The 18859-nt window shown below is 39.2% G+C and overlaps 2 protein-coding genes across 2 annotated transcripts; both read left to right on the forward strand.

Annotated features, from left to right (window-relative positions):
* Nucleotides 1-2182: 2182 nt before the first annotated feature.
* Nucleotides 2183-3175, forward strand: LOC309488865 (olfactory receptor 1500-like; the record flags this gene model as incomplete). Its single annotated transcript, XM_082157288.1, has 1 exon — nt 2183-3175. The coding sequence occupies one exon, from the start codon at nt 2183-2185 to the stop codon at nt 3173-3175; it is 993 nt and encodes a 330-aa protein (XP_082013414.1).
* Nucleotides 3176-16411: 13236 nt separating this feature from the next.
* On the forward strand, nt 16412-17401 carry LOC309488866 (olfactory receptor 2AT4-like; the record flags this gene model as incomplete). The annotated part of the gene is made up of 1 exon (XM_082157289.1): nt 16412-17401. One exon carries the CDS (start codon nt 16412-16414, stop codon nt 17399-17401), a length of 990 nt encoding a protein of 329 aa, XP_082013415.1.
* Between the last annotated feature and the right edge of the window lie 1458 nt (nt 17402-18859).

The raw sequence follows: 18859 nt of genomic DNA on the forward strand, positions 1-18859 counted from the left end.
ACCTGAATGAAAGGCTCATTATGCAGCTCATTATGCGGGTCATTGTCTTCTCAGGTGTAAATCAGAGCATTATTCATGATTCATTATTCCGGCCTTTATAGTCTGTGATGTGTGTTAGACCTTGCCACATTTTCCTGGAGTCATGTGCAATATAGTATTTTTTCAGTTTCTGTCTGTTTAAACAATGTTTCTATCTTTTTTAAAACATTATCAAATCCATTATCATTTATTTTTCCATTATAAAATGTCCTTAAAGGGATACTTCACCGTTTTTTCATATTAAACTATGTTATTCCCTTAACTAAGACGAGTTGATACATACCTCTATCGTCTCAGTGCGTGCACTAAATCCCTCTGTCTTGCGGCGAAACTTTGTTAGCCCAGTTCATTTAATATGGGCCAAGCAGAGAAGATACCAAACACCTCCACGTTTTCCCTATTTAAATACAGTTACTCGCGAAGTGTAACTCGACCTAGGACGGTGACACAAAACAAAACGTTGCGCTTTTCTAAGCGTGTAAAATGGATAACTATTTTGTATGGCGGAATACCATAGCAAGTGCTTGTAAGCACTTCGACTTGGCGCAGTAATATCTTCACTAGAGGGAGCGGGGGCCGGTGAGAGGATTTTTCACGAGTGAAGATATTACTACGCCAAGTCGAAGTGCTTACAAGCACTTGCTATGGTATTCCGCCATACAAAATAGTTATCCATTTTACACGCTTAGAAAAGCGCAACGTTTTGTTTTGTGTCACCGTCCTAGGTCGAGTTACACTTCGCGAGTAACTGTATTTAAATAGGGAAAACGTGGAGGTGTTTGGTAGCTTCTCTGCTTGGCCCATATTAAATGAACTGGGCTAACAAAGTTTCGCCGCAAGACAGAGGGATTTAGTGCACGCACTGAGACGATAGAGGTATGTATCAACTCGTCTTAGTTAAGGGAATAACATAGTTTAATATGAAAAAACGGTGAAGTATCCCTTTAAAAGGTGTTCCGTGTGAGACAATCAATAGTGTATGTGGAGGCTCAAAATGCGGAATCCTCCAGTCGGATTCATCAACTGTAATATATTAAAAATGTTGTCTTATTTGAGATATTTGCTTTAAAATATAGTACATAATATTAAATTAAAATAAATTAAACAAAAAATAAACAAATTGGTGTTATGGTGTGTAGTTATCATTTACCCACAAGGTGGCACAAAAAGCTCACAATCATGACGTAAAGGAGCTGTTTGCTGTCAAACTTGACGAGTCATTAAGGAGACTTTTAATAATAGGCCTAAGATACTTTGGCCTGGAGAAAAAAATATTTATGTTGCACCAAATTTGAAATGAAACGGCTGATGTTTCTGTGTTGTGCAAATACATTTTATATCTATCAGGGAAGAGGAACCAAGCCAAACTTCATTCCATAGTTATATTCTAGCAAAACACATTCCCCACTCCCTAAACCCCAAAGGTCAGCCCAGTTTCACAACATCAAATTATTCAAAATATGATCCTTCATGACGTGTTGGACCCTTCAGGCTTTAACGCTGATTCTACGCCTATAAAACAATGAAACCACACGCATCTGCACTGATCACTGAGAAACGTGACACACTGAGCCAGGAATATTCTTAGCAGATGTCACATAACTCAACAGAGGTATAATCAAGGTAATCATGTGATCAGCTGAAATACAAACCAAAATTACATTTAGATTTTTGCAAATATTTGAAATCACAGAATGTATAAATAATTTAAGGAAAATTCTTTCATCTTAATTAATAACTAAATAATGTTTTATAATTAATGTATATTTCACGTTTTACGAAAAACAATATTTATAAATTATATACTTTATCATTTACAATAATTTATAATTTCATAGGTGAACTTTATTTAAATAAATGTATATTATCATTATTATATTGTATTTTTAAATGTTGCCAAGAATAATTTTAACTTCAAGAAAATATATATTTTTTAAATTAGCAAATCAAAGCCACAAGTTATTTTACAAGGTATGTCAAAAGGCAGATACATTTAGTTCTTTTGTAAACAGATGTTAACTGTATGTTTTACTATTTCACAATTTAGCAAATCAAATCAAAGCCATTTTTACAAGGTATGTCATGTGTAAAAGGCAGATACATTTGGTTCTTTTGTAAACAGATGTTAACTGTATGTTTTAGTATGTCACAGGCAAACGAAACCGCAGCTTCTGTTGTAACCGAGTTTTTCATCGTTGGCTTCCCTGGACTTCAGCCTGAATACTACAGCCTGATGGCAGCACTTTTGTTCTGCATCTACATCACTGTAATCACTGGAAACTCTCTCATTGTGGTCCTGTTTGTGACTGAACGCAGCCTCTTTAAGCCTATGTATATTATCATGCTGAGTTTGTCCTTGTCTGATATTGGTTTTTGCACAGTTGCTCTGCCAAAAGTCATTTCTCGCTACTGGTTTAATGACGGTTATATTACCTTCTACGTTTGTCTGTTTCAAAGGCAGCTGATTCACTATTTTGGGACCCTAAACTCTCTTATTATGATGATCATGGCTCTAGATCGGTACTTGGCGATCTGTTACCCACTAAGATACCCTGTTTTAATGACTAACCGCACAATGAAACTTTTAATAGGGCTTTCCTGGGTTACTGCAATGATTGCCCCAACCATCGGCTTAATGCAAACAGTGAAACTGCCATTCTGTGGGCCAAATATGATCGCTCATTGCTTCTGTGACTCTGGGTCTATAAACCAGCTCGCCTGTGCAGATGTCAGCCAACAGAATCTCATTGCCTATGGTGTAGGAATGTTTGTGCTTCTCGTGCCATTCTCTTTCATCATCTTTTCATATGTATGTATCCTGGTGTCTGTGCTTCGAATAGCAAATGCACAAGGTCGTAAGAAAGCCTTTTCTACCTGTGCCACACAGCTGACTATCATTATTATCTATTATGTGCCTCGTTTCGTTGTTTACACCAGTTCTAGCATCCCCAACAACACTCAGATAAACAGCAGTCAGAGGATCGCCCTGGTCATGTTCTACAGTCTGCTTCCACCACTAGTGAACCCCTTCATCTACTGCATCAGGATCAAAGAAGTCAGACAGTTCTTTCTCAAATGGTGTGTCCAGAGAAACAGGATGAGTCTAAAAGTCCATAGGTTAACTATTTCTAAATGAGATCATCTGCCTATCCCTGTTCTTATGTATCACATTACATGCTATTTATATGCATTTACAATATTTGTTAATATAGTTAGTATAGTTATATATATAACTATATTAACAAATATTGTAAATGCATTTAAACAGCATGTAATGTGATACCTCAGAACAGGAAATTTAATTTGTCACACTGCAGGCTAATTTATCAACTCTAATATATTTTAATTATAAATAAACCATACATTTCCTACTAAATGTTCATGCAGTTTTGGTTGTTTCATTAGATTACTATTAGTAATATGTTCTATTATTTTATTTACACAGGTCTTGGCTACGAATGATTTTAGTATTTCTCTATATAAAAAAATTGTGATCATTTACTCACTTCTTAGTCAAAAGTCACATTATCGAACTGGTAAATTTCAAATAATGTCACACTTAATTTTAGTTAAATATTATTCATTGATAATTGATGTACATGACAGTGTCCTGCTGAGCTATTACTGAGCTAGATTCTTCCCAAAGACTATAGATATAGAAAGATGGTTCCCCTTCAGTCAGTCACGTTCGACATAGAGATGAAACGGTGTGAAAATTTCATATCACGATTATAGTGACCAAAATTATCACGATTATCAGTATTATCACAGTTTTGTTAAAATGAGATGAAAATGTTCAAAAAGAACTGAAAACATTTCAACAAGATGTACATTTGAAAATCAACAAACAACAAATAAAACGTGTACGTCTATGCACTTTTTTAAAGCATAAACATTAAATTATATGACCGTCGTCAATAGCAACACATTATAACACAGCGCACATCTCTTGTATCACCGCAGATGCGGTCTCTCGTTTCGATAAAATGCAACTTGCCGTCTTGCATCTCAGTTTTGATTGTATTGAAAATGAAATCAGAGGACTTTAGTATTAATACTAATATAATACTGTGGTAATAATCATCTTATCTGGACGATTGTTTTGTATACTGTAAAAATGTAACTACTGTATAAACATCTCAGATTTATACGATTTTAAAACATCTCGGGCCATTTTCGGAGGAATTTAACAACTAAAACAACCAACCATCTCTGTCAAAACAAATTTCAGAAGATATTTATTTGCAAAGATTTAAACAGCTAGAGTAAGAGAAGGCTATATTCATAATCTATGGCAAAAATACTATTATAAATTAGGTTAAATTAGTGGATAATTCAGCAGCAAAAGTTATTCTTACAGTTATTATTATAGTGGGGGGGAAAAAACATTTAGTGGGGAACAAATAAAACACAAATTTCTGTATTGTTATAAAATACATTAATGAAAAATGTATACTATGAAATAAAAAGACATTTCTTTTAAATGTATAGCTCAGCTTTAATAAGGCAACAACATATGATAGATAGGATAGAACATGAAAGGCTATTAATAATCTTTCATTGCGCAAAAGTTTTATAGGCCTAATATGAAAGGCTCCAATACAGAGTGGTTTATGCACATCCCGTGCGCAGAATGATACACTTGAAGCAACGTTGGAAGACAATGGAGTCAAAGTTGAAGCAACGTTGAAAAGTTCAAAGCACAAGGGGAAGAGATATGAGTAGTGTATCATATCTATGCAACAGATTGAGCCTTTTCTTTAAACAGTTGAAAAATTTTGTTACTTTGCGCGTGAAGAACAATTCATTGTGCTCTCTCTACTCCAGAGAGAGTAGAATGAGCTTCTAATCATTTGCACCTGTGCAACAGTGCACCTGATTTTCATTTTAGGCATTTGCTGCATGTGCTTGTCTGCCTCGTTTCTCCTGCTGCAGCTGTTGCATTGGTTTGCGTCTGTAAGCTTCGTATATCTTTCTGTTTTGGATCACTGCTTGTACAACATGCTAGTAATTCGCTAGCCTGTTAGCGTGCCATCCGTCCACTCTTTATTTATTTGTATTTATTTGTATTTGTTTGTATTTATTTGTATTTGTATTTATTTATTTATTTTCTCGCACGCGCTCGTGCCTTTTTACGAGTTCATCAAACAACTTAGGTGAGTAGGATCAGTCAACAAACACGGTGAGTCATGTCATCTTCTCCTCTTATTGTTTTTTTTTGTTTTTGTTTTTGTTTTGTTAGCCTTTTTGCTATGATTTTTTTTTTTTTTAGAAGAGAGCAATGTACAACAGAAAAAGGACAAGTCAACAAAGGTAATACAGAAAACAATACAATGACAAAAAGACAAAAAGACAATAGGAAAAAAAAACAATAGAAAAAATAAATAATAATAATAATACAAATAAATAATAAAAGAAAATACATCCTTAATATGTCAGCCATTTTCACATTTACACTAAAAATTTACTCTATAACAACCAGAAACAGAAAAAAATCAAAAAGCATAAAAAATAAGTCTTTATAGTTCTTTATCCCATTTTTTAGTAAATGCTAATTTTTGCCAACTATCTGATTGTGGCCTGCTTTTATCTTTTATCATATTCTTATTCAATAAATAATATTTTTTTAGGAACATAACAAATAATTCTAATTTAATATGTTTCTCTCTTTTGAAAATAAAATATTTACCAAGAAGCACAAAAGTACATTATTATCTAAAAATCTCCTCTTATTGTTACTTGCACCTCATGTAACATGTTTAGCATAGCCTTCTCTGTCAGCACAGGATTTACATGTGATAAATACAGGGAGATAGTCAAGCTGACGGGGAAGATTTCAAAACTAGAGACACACATCCAAACTTTAATCGAGGATAGTTAGCATGCAAGGGCTTTAGATACTGCTTTGGATGCGACTAGCTTAGTGAACTCTGTACATTGTTAGGTTCTGGCTGTAGAACCCGTGCAGCAGGGCAATTGGTTGACGGTGAGACGCTGTAGTCGCAGGACAAAACACAGCTCTTCCGTTCCGTTTACAACTTCAAATAGATTCTCCCCACTCAGTGAAACACCCACTGAATCCTGTTGAATGTGCCCTAGTTATTGGTGATTCTATTACATAAAAATAGAAAAGAGACACCAGCCACCATAGTCACGTTTGCCGGGAGCCAGAGCGCCTGACATCAAAGCAAATTTAAAAGTGCTGGCTAATGCTAATCGTAAATTCTCTAAGATTATTATTCACGTCGGCACTAATGATGTTCGACTCCGCCAGTCGGAGATCACTAAAATTAATGTTAAAGAGGTGTGTGAACTCGCAAAAAAATACGATATCAGGCACTGTAATTTGCTCTGGCCCCCTTCCTGTTCGCAGGAGTGATGACATACTTAATATATTGTCCTCACTCAATGGCTGGTTGTCTAAGTGGTGTCCGCAAAATAATATAGAATTCATAGACAATTGGAAACGTTTTTGGGGCAGACCTGACCTGTTGAAAAGAGATGGTTTTTATCCCTCCTGGGATGGTGCTGCTGTTCTCTCTACTAATATGGCACATAGTCTTAGAGCTCAAACATGAATTGGGGCTCAGGTCAGGAAGCAAACAGACTGGCTAAACCGACTGTCTGCCAACTGTCTCACGTCACCAAGGTTAGATACATCCCAACACATAGAGCCTCTTTCACCTAGATATCATCATATAGAGACTGTGTCTGTTCCCCACAAAAAACTTCCAAACCCATCTAAGGGTAAAAATGTAATTGATGTTCAACAAATAAAAAACAGATATAATACAAATGAGCAAATGATAAAGCTTGGGTTGCTGAATATTCTATCCCTTACTTCAAAAGCACTTACTGTTAATGATATGATTACATACTATAATCTAGATGTGCTGAACCTCGTCTGAAAGGGGGAGGTGTTGCTGTAATTTATAGTAATATTTTCAGAATTACTAAGAAGTCTAGTTTCAAATATAATTCTTTTGAAGTGTTGGTGCTTAATGTAGCAATATAAAGTGTAAATGATAAATCACGTTTGAGATTTGTGCAGGCTACTGTATACAGCCGACTCCGTGTTACAAATATGTTAGACCTATCACTTCTGCCTCTAAAAGATTGCTTTATTAATAATCTTCCTGATCAGTTTCATCATCTCAGCATCATAGATAGCTTAGAAGAACTCGATATTGCGACAGAAACTTTTAACTCTCTCTTTTCCAGCACTTTAGACACAGTTGCTCCGTTGTGCTTAAAGAAGATTAAAGAAAATAGTCCAACGCCGTGGTACAACGAGCTAGTGTTGTCACGATACCAAAATTATTGTTTCGGTACCGATACCAAGTCAAGTATTGCGATTTCGATACTTTTTCGATACTTTTCCTGAAAATATCATTGCTGTGCTTTATTTTAAAACCGGGACAACTTTCTAATCATATAACACACTAATAAATTAACATATGAACAGCAGATATATTAAACATTTGAACAAAATATGAAATAAAAAAATATGAAAAATAAATTAGAGCAATGACATTCAAGGTAAAAAAATATATAAATTTAGCAGCATTATCTCATTTATCATAAGAAACATAAGAGCTTTATCTTGATTCTGAACTTTGAATAAAAAAATTAACAGCGTTTATATTAAACAATGTTTAATATTGGTAACATATGATAAGCCTCATTGGTGATATATTTGACATGTGGGGAGAGAGTTGTGGAAGGCCTGTACTTCATGTTAAACATAAATATATAGCAGCAAAGACAACGTCGGCAGTGTTGACGGCAAAATAGGCTACAGAATAATTCGTTCTGTATTTGAGAGGTGCAATATTTGAAAATCGATAATATTTTTTTTAAATGACATTTATTGTATTTATGTCAAAACGTTCAAACATCAAAATGTCATTTATTAATATGTATTCGTGTCAAAATGACATAGAAACATCTTTTCCTATTCTATTTTGCCTGGAAACGCTTCCAACACGCTTGCGTGTCACGTGAAAAATAGGCGTCGGTTCTATTTGTAGCATGCACACGTTTTCCGCGCGTCTCGAGCTGCGCCCAGACGCGTGTGTCACGCAGGCAGTTAACATGGGAGCCGAAATAAAAACGGACACGACACGCAGCCAGTGTGTCTCCGGCCTTACAAATCTGGAACGCGGTCATTCTTAGAAATATTGATACTAATAAATTAAGGAATCGTGACGTTTTTAATTTCCGATTTACTTTTGAAGTATCGGTGCACCGTGCAACAGAGCAAGGTAGGCAACGTACTTCCATATGTCACTCCTCGCGTCATCTTTTTCTACGAGTCGTGGACCACTTGTGCTCGCACATGCAGCCATCTCGCTGTAGTGTTTTGTCACATGACACTGACAGCGGCAGGTTCTTTGCTGCGTGCGTCAGGAAAAAAACACAGACGTCCATAGGGAGGCGTTTTTTTTATTTTTAATTTTTTTAAGTATCGATACTGAAAAATGTAGGTATCGTGACGTTTTTAATTTCCGAGTATCGCGATACTTTTGAAGTATCGGTACACCGTGCAACACTACAACGAGCACACTCGGGCCCTTAAAGGGATAGTTCGCCCAAAAATGATATTTAAGCCATGATTTACTCACCCTCAAGCCGTTCGAGATGCATATGTCAATCTTTTTTCAGACGAACACATTTTCAGTTATTTTAGAACTTTATAAACCAAAATAACTGGCTTCCGGTGGCGGTTGGTGCGCGTTCATGGAGATGGATGCTGGCGTATGACGTAGGACGTAGCGTAGGAAGCGAACGTGACACGTAGAACGAACGTGACAGCGCAGCCAGAGAGCAGAGCAAAACAAAACTCTACGTTCGTTCTACGTCACGACGCTTCCTACGCTACGTCCTACGTCATACGCCAGCATCCATCTCCATGAACGCGCACCAACCGCCACCGGAAGCCAGTTATTTTGGTTTATAAAGTTTTAAATATGTACATTTTTACGACAAAACCGCACGGATTACCCTCGGAAGGCCTTCGTTTATCCCCCTGGAGCCGGGTGGATTATTTTTGTGAAGGATGCATGCACATTCTCGGACTTGAAGCAGCTGGACCCCATTGCCTCACATTATAACCACTGAAAGATCTAAGACATTTTCTAAAATAACTGAAAATGTGTTCGTCTGAAAAAAGATTGACATATGCATCTCGAACGGCTTGAGGGTGAGTAAATCATGGCTTAAATATCATTTTTGGGCGAACTATCCCTTTAAGAGAGCAGCCAGAAAAATGGAGCGCAACTGGAAGAAAACAAAACTAGAGGTATTTTGCATTTCATGGAGAGCTCGATTGCATGCAGAGAGGCATTAAAAGCTGCTAGATCTGCTTATTTTTCAATCCTATTAAAAGAAAATAAACAAAACCCAAGGTATTTATTTGAAACAGTGGCTAAACTAACAAAAAATAAAGCTTCAAGCCCAGAAGTTTCCAAGCAGCACAGCAGTAATGACTTTATGAACTTCTTCACTTATAAGATTGATAATATCAGGGAGAAAATTATAACCATGCAACCATCTATTACAGTATCGCATCAGGCAGTGCATTGTAGTCTCCCTAAGGAAAAATCCGATTAATTTATTGCTATAGAAGAGGAAGAATTCGCTAAACTCATTAAATCATCTAAATCGTCAACATTTATGTTAGACCCTATACCGACAAAGCTACTGAAAGAGATGCTTCCAGAGGTCATAGATCCTCTTCTTAATATCATTAATTCATCTTTGTCATTAGGATACGTACCAAAAACTTTTAAGCTGGCTATGATTGAACCGCTTGTTAAAAAAAACGCAACTTGATCGTACAGAATTAGTCAATTACAGGCCGATCTCGAATCTACCTTTTCTGTCAAAGATACAAGAAAAGGCGGTATCCTCACAACTATGTTCCTTTTTAGAAAGAAATGATATCTGCGAGGATTTTCAGTCAGGATTTAGACCGTACCATAGTACTGAGACTGCTCTCATTAGAGTTGAGAGCTCGCATATGAGCATATGACATGATTTAGAAACATAAATAAACTCCAGCAAGATAACGGATTATCAGACTCAGCTATGCAATTCAGTTTGCCTCGCATCCCCCCAAGTTCAGGGGCATCCAGTTCACCTCCATGCTGGCCAGCGATGCTCCTGTCTTACAGGCAGAAATCTCAGTCCAACTAGCAAAGGACGTGATAGAGCTGGTCCCTCCAGCCAATATAAAGTCAGGGTTCTACAGCCCTCACTTCATTGTATCCAAGTAAGGCAGTGAGTTACGGCCAATCTTGGAACTGTGAGTTTTAAATCTGGCCCTTCACAAGCTCCCATTCAAAATGTTAACACAGTAACGCATTTTCCAATGCATCTGGCCACCTCAATCTTCGGGTCAACTGGGAAAAGAGCAAGCTCTCCCCTGTGCAGAGGATCATCATGATGCAGTAAACGGTAAATCCGTGGGGAAGCATGACCTGATTGTCAGGTTTCTGGAGGGTGCGAGAAGGCCAAATCATCCTCGCCAACACACCGTACCCTCCTGGGATCTCTCATTGGTGCTGACAGCGTTACTGAGAGCCCCATTCGAACCACTGCAGTCAACTGAGCTGAAAGTCCTGTCATTGAAGACAGTGCTCCCGACTGCGCTGGATTCCATCAAGAGAGTAGGAGACCTGCAAGAATTTTCTGTCGACGAATCATTCCGGGAATTCGGGCCACCAACTGTCACGTTATCCTGAGACCCTGGCCCGGATACGTGCCCAAGTTTCCCACGACGCCTTTTAGGGACCAGATGGTAAACCTGCAAGCGCTGCCCCTGTAGGAGGCAGACTCAGCCCTTGCTTTGCTCTGTCCTGTCTGCGCTTTGCGCCTGTACCAGATCCAAGGCGAGCCACACCCTCTCAGGTTGAGAGCTCACTCGACCAGGAGTGCTGTTTCCTCCTGGGCGTTGGTGCACGCCGCCTCACTGGCAGATATATGTAGAGCTGCAGGCTGGGCGACACCCAACATGTTTGTCAGATTTTATAACCTTCGTGTAGAGCCAGTGTCTTCCCGTGTACTCACCTAAACTTGCTACACCATTCCCCTCCTAAAGACCGGATACATGCGCTTATCTTGTTCCTCAGTTGTGTTCCCCAGCTGGCAGAACCCTGACGAGTTCATTCACCAGCATTGGCAGCCAGTTGTGGGGGAGAGTCCGACGCCAACCCTAACACTCGTAAGTACACCCAATGGTTGACCCCTGTGCTAGGCTAGGTGCCATATGTTGTGATCCCTACGGTGATCCCTGTCGGCGAACAAGTGTCTTTCCCTTGGCAGAGTCCACTCTGCCGTCCCTTTCGGTGTTGCCATCTAACTAGGCCAGAGCTACCTCAGAGACATTCTCTGTGTAGCACTGCCCTAATGGCCAGTCCATATGTGTATTTTCCACATGTTACTTCCCTATGGGCAGGATGCAGCCTCCATAGCGTCCCTTTCTGCTTTCCCAGTGTTATCCAAATAGTCTTACTGTACGGGTCAAGCGTAACAGCAGTAATTGACCTATGCGTAAGCCCTGTCCCATCTTCCACCCCAGGAGGTGTGGGTGGATTAGGTGGCTTACACAGGGCGCAGAAAGGGGCAGCAATAGTGGCGTTTAGTAGGGAACTCATTACGTCAGTCATTCCGACGTAACCTCGAACGTGAATGACTGAAAGGGAGACTAAGTTACGTTTGTAACCCCCGTTTCTTGCAGGAGGGAACAGAGATATAACGTCCCGTCACCACAATTGCTGAGCCACTGTGGAGCGGCCAGATCACTGGCTCTGACCTGAAATGTGAGCGCACCTGCATTCATATATATAGCCGCGCTGTGGGGCGGAGCAAGCGATGCAAATCTAATGTACATTGGCTTGTTTAGTTTACACTCAAAGGTGATGGGCTCTAAGGTGTAACCCAGACTTTCACTCCTATTATAAATGGGAGAAACTGTAATACACAATATGGCGGAATAGTCCTTACTTCTAAAGTAAAAGAGCCAATCACTGATTGGTAAAGTCATTATAAGCCGTTAGAAGCTCCGGTTCCCATCGAAACCTTAAACTCAGCTTAGGACTGCACCTGCGCATTGGCTGGTCTAGCCTGAAAAAATATGCTTTTTTGTCCAAGCTTATCAACTGCTATTAATGCAGTATGAGGTTGTACATTCTCTGGTTGGCCTTCCTTACCAGTTTCATTATGTTCTCCATCCACTTGAGGTCCTTCACAGATGTGGACACCAAGGATCTTATAACTGACCACTCTCTCTACCTCAGCATCTCTGATCAGTATGGCTTACTCCTCCTCATGTCCACAACCATCTCCTGGGTCTTGCTGAAGTTCGGTGTGAGGTTAATAGCCTCACACCATGTGATAGTTCCAACACTTCCTTCCGGTAAGCAGTCTCATCATTGCCTGTGACAAGACCAATGATTGTGGTGTCATCTGTGAATTTTATGATGATGTTGTTGGGCTTGGTAGACCCAGGCCTATGGAGATGCCTGTCCCAGTCTGGTCCCTGTCCCTTCAGCCTGGTGCAGCCACTTCCTATCGGCCTGTGGTCTCAGAGTCTCAGCAGTATCTCTTTGTGCTCCCGACAACTCGTTCACGCCCGTCTTGGCCTAGTTTTCCAGAGGCTGGTGAGTTCCCTCTGCCTCCTACTCCTCAGGACCTTAGAGAGTTGCTCACTCCTAATGCCATGCCCTTGCCTGCCCACCACCAGTCAGCGCCTGCCTATCCTAGTCACCCACTTTTTCTTCCTCAGGCAAAGCCAAGGCTGCGTCCTGTAGTCCCTTCCTCTGAGTCTGTGTATCATGGTCCCCCTCCTACGATCCCTAAGTTTACTCGTCCAGATCCTAGTGAGTTCGCTCGTCTTCACATATCCTTAGAGAACCTGCTCCCCCCAGACGGTACTGAGCTTTTTAAAGTTCCAGATCTTAGTAGATCACCTTAAGCTCAAGGAAAATAAGATGATAGCTGATGCTAACTTGAATTCCCCTACCCCCTTCACGGATACTATGTCAGCACTTTGTGAAGAGTATGGCCAGCCACATCAGTTAGCTTTGAGGAGGATAGCTAGTGTCCTTGGTAGTCCTGATGTTAGATGAGGTGATGTCCCAGCCTTTCAGAGATTCGCTCTCCAAGTCCAGTCTCTAGTCGGCCTGTTGAGAACTTTAGGACAAGAGGGGGAGTTGGAGTTGAGTTGTGGTTCCCACATTGCACACCTTCTGAGCAGGCTTCCCCCAGAGCAGACTTCCGTCGCCATATGTTTCGTCAACCTGGTTCTAACCCTAACCTAATTGACCTCTCTAATTGGCTTTGTTACGAGACCTGGTGTCATAGTTTCGATGCAGAGTTGATATCTAAGAGCTCACATGCTAGCAAGAGATCCGTTGCTATCCTGCATGGAGTTGGAACATCCTCAGCACCATCCTCAACCCTGTCCCCTTACCCAGTTGAGTTCCATGCCTCGTAGAGGTTCCATTCAGCCAGCCAAGCCTGTTAGAGGGAAGCGCTATTGTCCTTTCTTTGACGCATCAGAGCATTATCCGAGTCCGTGTGCTTCCCTCACCCTTCTGGATGACGGATCGGAGCGAACGATCCTGCTTTCCACTGCCGTTGAAGCCCTGGGCATTCAGGGTGTTCATGGAAGATCTGCCTACAGACCGTCAGAGATGACATTCAGGTCATTCAAGGTTGTTCCATATCCTTCCAGATTTCTCCTGTCTACCGACTGCAGATTAGTTATCAGATCAGTCATGCCTTTACTGCTGATCGCCTTAACTTGTCGCACCAGTCCTATCCTGTCGAGCAGTTAAAGCGGAAGTACAGACACATGAGAGGCCTTCCTATCCGTGCCCTTACTGATGTCCAACCATTGCTCCATTGCTTGTCTTTAATTGTTCCCATCGGTACAGAGGTCAGAACCTTAACCAGCACTTATTGCCCGGACCTACCCTTGGAGCCTCGTGTCCACATTCCAGGTAGGTGTCCTCCTTCGTTTCCAAATGCATCCTGTAGCTGTTAGCGGAGATATTAAGGCAATGTTCCACCAGGTTCGCCTCCTGCCTGAAGTTCGTCCTCTACTCCGCTTTCTATGGCGAGACCTGCCATATGAGGAGATACATTTCACTTGACGGATGCGGAGATACGTTTCTCTGTGGAGAGATGTTTTTACATTGATAATTGCCTCCAGAGCCTACCTACTGCTGATGCAGCCCAGAGTCTGATTGATCGCCTATGATACCTTGTCCTATAAACACCGACCTGTGAACTATGAGACCCCCACCTTACAGAATATTTATAGGGCCCTTGCTACACAGTATGACCCTTTGGGATTGCTCCTTCCTTACACAATCTGTGTGAAAGTGATCGTAAAGCATCTTTGGAACCAACAGAGAGTGGGATGATCCTAACCTACCTCCTGACCTGCTCCTCTCCTGGTTGCAGTGGGAAGAAGAACTTTGCCGCCATCCAAGTGTTTCTCTTCCTCATCCTTATGTCCCTCCTGCAGTTGGGATTGAAGGAGTTACTCATGAGGTCCATATCTTCTCAGACGCCTCTGAACAAGCTTATGGACCATAGCTTACCTACGTACCATTGACTCAGCCGGTCAGACATACCTGTGAAATACCTGTACCTCTGCGGCTTATCCTTTATCAGTACATCATCTAAACCTGCATACCTGTCTCCTCATCCTTATATTAAACTGTGCTCTGACAGGCACCCAGAAGGGTTCACTCATCTAATTACAAATCAGATCCAGACAGTCAAAGTCTCCCAAACAGAATCCTCAGTGAATCTATTTGCCCTATATGCAAACTGTTGTGGGTACAGGTTTGCTGGCATGATGCTCAGAATGTGTTTTTTGGCGAGACTCTCAAAACACTGCTGCCTTGCGTGTGTTTACTTTACTCAGTGACTTGTAAACCTGAGTAGGGTTTAGCGTTAATACCTGCTGCACCTCGTCAGGAGTCACTTCCAGCGTTGTCCAGGGCTCTGTGTTCAGGGCTTCAAAGCGTGCATAGAAGAGATTGAGCTCATCAGACAGAGATTAAGAGCTGTTTGCAAATGTCCGGCCTTTAAAGTCTGTGATGTGTGTTAGACCTTGCCACATTTTCCTGGAGTCATGTGCAATTTAGTAATTTTTCAGTTTCTGTCTGTTTAAACAACGTTTTTAAAAACATTATCAAATCCATTATCGTTTATTTTTTCATTATAAAATGTCCCTAAAAGGTGTTCTGTGTGAGACAATCAATAGTGTATGTGGAGGCTCAAAATGCGGATTCCTCCAGTCGGATTTATCAACTGTAGTATATATATATTTTTTTGTTATTTTAGATATTTGCTTTAAAATATAGTACATAATATTAATAATATTAAATTAAAATAAATAGAACAAAAAATAATGCAATAAATGCTTCTTGTAATTTGATTGGTGTTACGGTGTGTAGTAGTTATCATTTAACCACAAGGTGGCACAAAAAGCTCACAATCATGAGGTAAAGGAGCTGTTTGCTGTCAAACTTGACGAGTCATAAAAGAGACTTTTAATAATAGGCCTAAGATACTTTGGGCTGGAGAAAAAAAGATTTATGTTGCACCAAATTTGAAATGAAATGGCTGATGTTTCTGTGTTGTGCAAATAAATGTTATATCTATCAGGGAAGAGGAACCAAGCCAAACTTCATTCCATAGTTATATTCTAGCAAAACACATTCCCCACTCCCTAAACACCAAAGGTCAGCCCAGTTTCACGACATCAAATGATTCAAAACATGATCCTTCATGACGTGTTGGACCCTTCAGGCTTTAACGCTGATTCTACGCCTATAAAACAATGAAACCACACGCATCTGCACTGATCACTGAGAAACGTGACACACTGAGCCAGGAATATTCTTAGCAGATGTCACATAACTTAACAGAGGAATAATCAAGGTAATCATTTGATCAGCTGAAATACAAACCAAAATTACATTTAGATTTTTGCAAATATTTGAAATCACAGAATGTGTAAATAATTAAAGGAAAATTCTTTCATCTTAATTAATAACTAAATAATGTTTTATAATTAATGTATATTTTCTGAAAAAAAAATGTTATAAATGATATATTTGATCATTTACAATCATTTATAATTTCATAGGTGAACTTTAAATAATTTTACATTATCATTATTATATTGTATTTTTAAATGTTGCCAAGAATCATTTTAACTTAAATTTTTAAAAAAAATTTATTAGCAAATCAAATTAGCAAATCAAAGCCATTTTTACAAGGTATGTCATGTGTAAAAGGCAGATACATTTGGTTATTTTGTAAACAGATGTTAACTGTATGTTTTAGTATGTCACAGGCAAACGAAACTGCAGCGTCTGTTGTAACCGAGTTTTTCATCGTTGGCTTCCCTGGACTTCAGCCCAAATACTACAGCCTGATGGCAGCACTTTTGTTCTGCATCTACATCGCTGTAATCACTGGAAACTCTCTCATTGTGGTCCTGTTTGTGACTGAGCGCAGCCTCTTTAAGCCTATGTATATTATCATGCTAAGTTTGTCCTTGTCTGATATTGGTTTTTGCACAGTTGCTCTGCCAAAAGTTATTTCTCGCTACTGGTTTAATGACGGTTATATAACCTTCTACGTTTGTCTGTTTCAAAGGCAGCTGATTCACTATTTTGGGACCCTAAACTCTCTTATTATGATGATCATGGCTCTAGATCGGTACTTGGCGATCTGTTACCCACTAAGATACCCTGTTTTAATGACTAACCGCACTATGAGACTTTTAATAGGGCTTTCCTGGGTTACTGCAATGATTGCCCCAACCATCAGCTTAATGCAAACAGTGAAACTGCCATTCTGTGGGCCAAATATGATCGTTCATTGCTTCTGTGACGCTGGGTCTATAAACCAGCTCGCCTGTGCAGATGTCAGCCAACAGAAACTCATTGCCTATGGTGTAGCAATGTTTGTGCTTCTCGGACCATTCTCATTCATCATCTTTTCATATGTATGTATCCTGGTGTCTGTGCTTCGTATAGCAAATGCACAGGGTCGTATGAAAGCCTTTTCTACCTGTGCCACACAGCTGACTATCATTATTATCTATTATGTGCCACGTTTTGTTGTTTACTCCAGTTCTAACATCCCGAACACTCAGATAAACAGCAGTCAGAGGATCGCCCTGGTCATGTTCTACAGTCTGCTTCCACCACTAGTGAACCCCTTCATCTACTGCATCAGGATCAAAGAAGTCAGACAGTTCTTTCTCAAATGGTGTGTCCAGAGAAAAAGGATGAGTCTAAAAGTCCATAGGTTAACTATTTCTAAATGAAATCATCTGCCTATAATATGTTTTAATGCATGCATACTGTTATTTATTTACAATTTTTGTTAATATCATAGTTATTTTCGATTGCATATCAATAATAAATTGTATTATAATAAATGTGGAAGGCCATTTATCACTCACAACTAATAGACAAGTTCTTCTCCCTTTAACCAGCAAAGTAAATCACAGTGGGTTATTAGCCATCAATGATGATTTAACAAAACAAAACAAAAAATACTCAGAGGATTCAAGATTGAATAAAGAGACATGTGGAAAGTTGCATGTCCTGCTGCCCATGTAAAACTATTATTCTTTATAATTATTATGTGTTCAGGTTTTTTTAATTGTTTAATTAAAATACTACAAGGAATATTTGTGCTTTTAAAAATCATGGAAAGTAGCCTATATCATTTATTGTATATTTTAATAAATAAATAAGTGGCCATCATTAATTCATTTTCAGGAAAGCTTTAAAGTGACATCTCTTCCCTGCGTAATTTTTATTATTTTGGTAACATTGATATTAATAATCCGTTCTTTAGATTATCTGTTAGGCGGAGTGGAGCTTACCGGTTTTCATTAGTGTTTCAAACTAAATAAAATTAGGCTACATCGTGTTATGCTAAAATAAATTCAAATAATTCAAATCTGAACAAACTGTCACATTTAAAAAAACGGCCAATCTCATTTGAATAAAGTAACATTAATTGATGCACATGAGGCACTGCCTGCTGAACACAACAGAGAGAAAAAAAGTTGATTCTTACCGTGTGCAGTTTATTTCTGTGGAAAACCGTGGATTGTGTGCGCGTTAGATTCCCATGGTACACGTGGTTTGGTTTAAACTTGACAGGCCTACTTGCCAAAGACTATCGTTGTAATTTAAGGGACCGTCAAACAATGTTACTAGCTTCTCATGATTAAATCCATGTTTTGTATTACTATAAATCGCGTGTCTTGGTGTATATTTGCACTACATTAAAATAAAGTCAATAAAAAGTGTTTTGTTTTAGATCAAAAATTTGTTTCCACTAGGGGGCGCATGGCGGATGAATCAATCGGATCCTTCATTTAGTCGCATTCATTTTTTATTTATTTGTCTAATTTGGGATATTTTGCACAAAAACACAATTACAATGAGCAATATTAACATTAATAAATACTTATAAATTATTGTAATCTATTATGTGAATGGGAGGTGTAAGAGTAATTATCATTTTACCCACAAGGTGGCGCAAAAAGCTCACAGTAAGAACGATGTTTGACATTCATGGCCTAACGGAGCTGTTTGCTGTATATCTGATGTTTTTATTAATAAAATATAAAAGAGAAACTAACAATGAGGACTACATTTTTATATAGTCCCTTTTAGAGTACAATCTTTTTTTATGTTTTTGAAAGAAATCTCTTATGCTCGCCAAGGATGCCTTTGTTTGATCAAAAACATTAATACTGAAATAA

Source organism: Leuciscus leuciscus, assembly GCF_965113295.1.
Source record: "Leuciscus leuciscus genome assembly, chromosome: 24".
In the NCBI taxonomy this organism is placed as follows: Eukaryota; Metazoa; Chordata; class Actinopteri; order Cypriniformes; family Leuciscidae; genus Leuciscus; species Leuciscus leuciscus.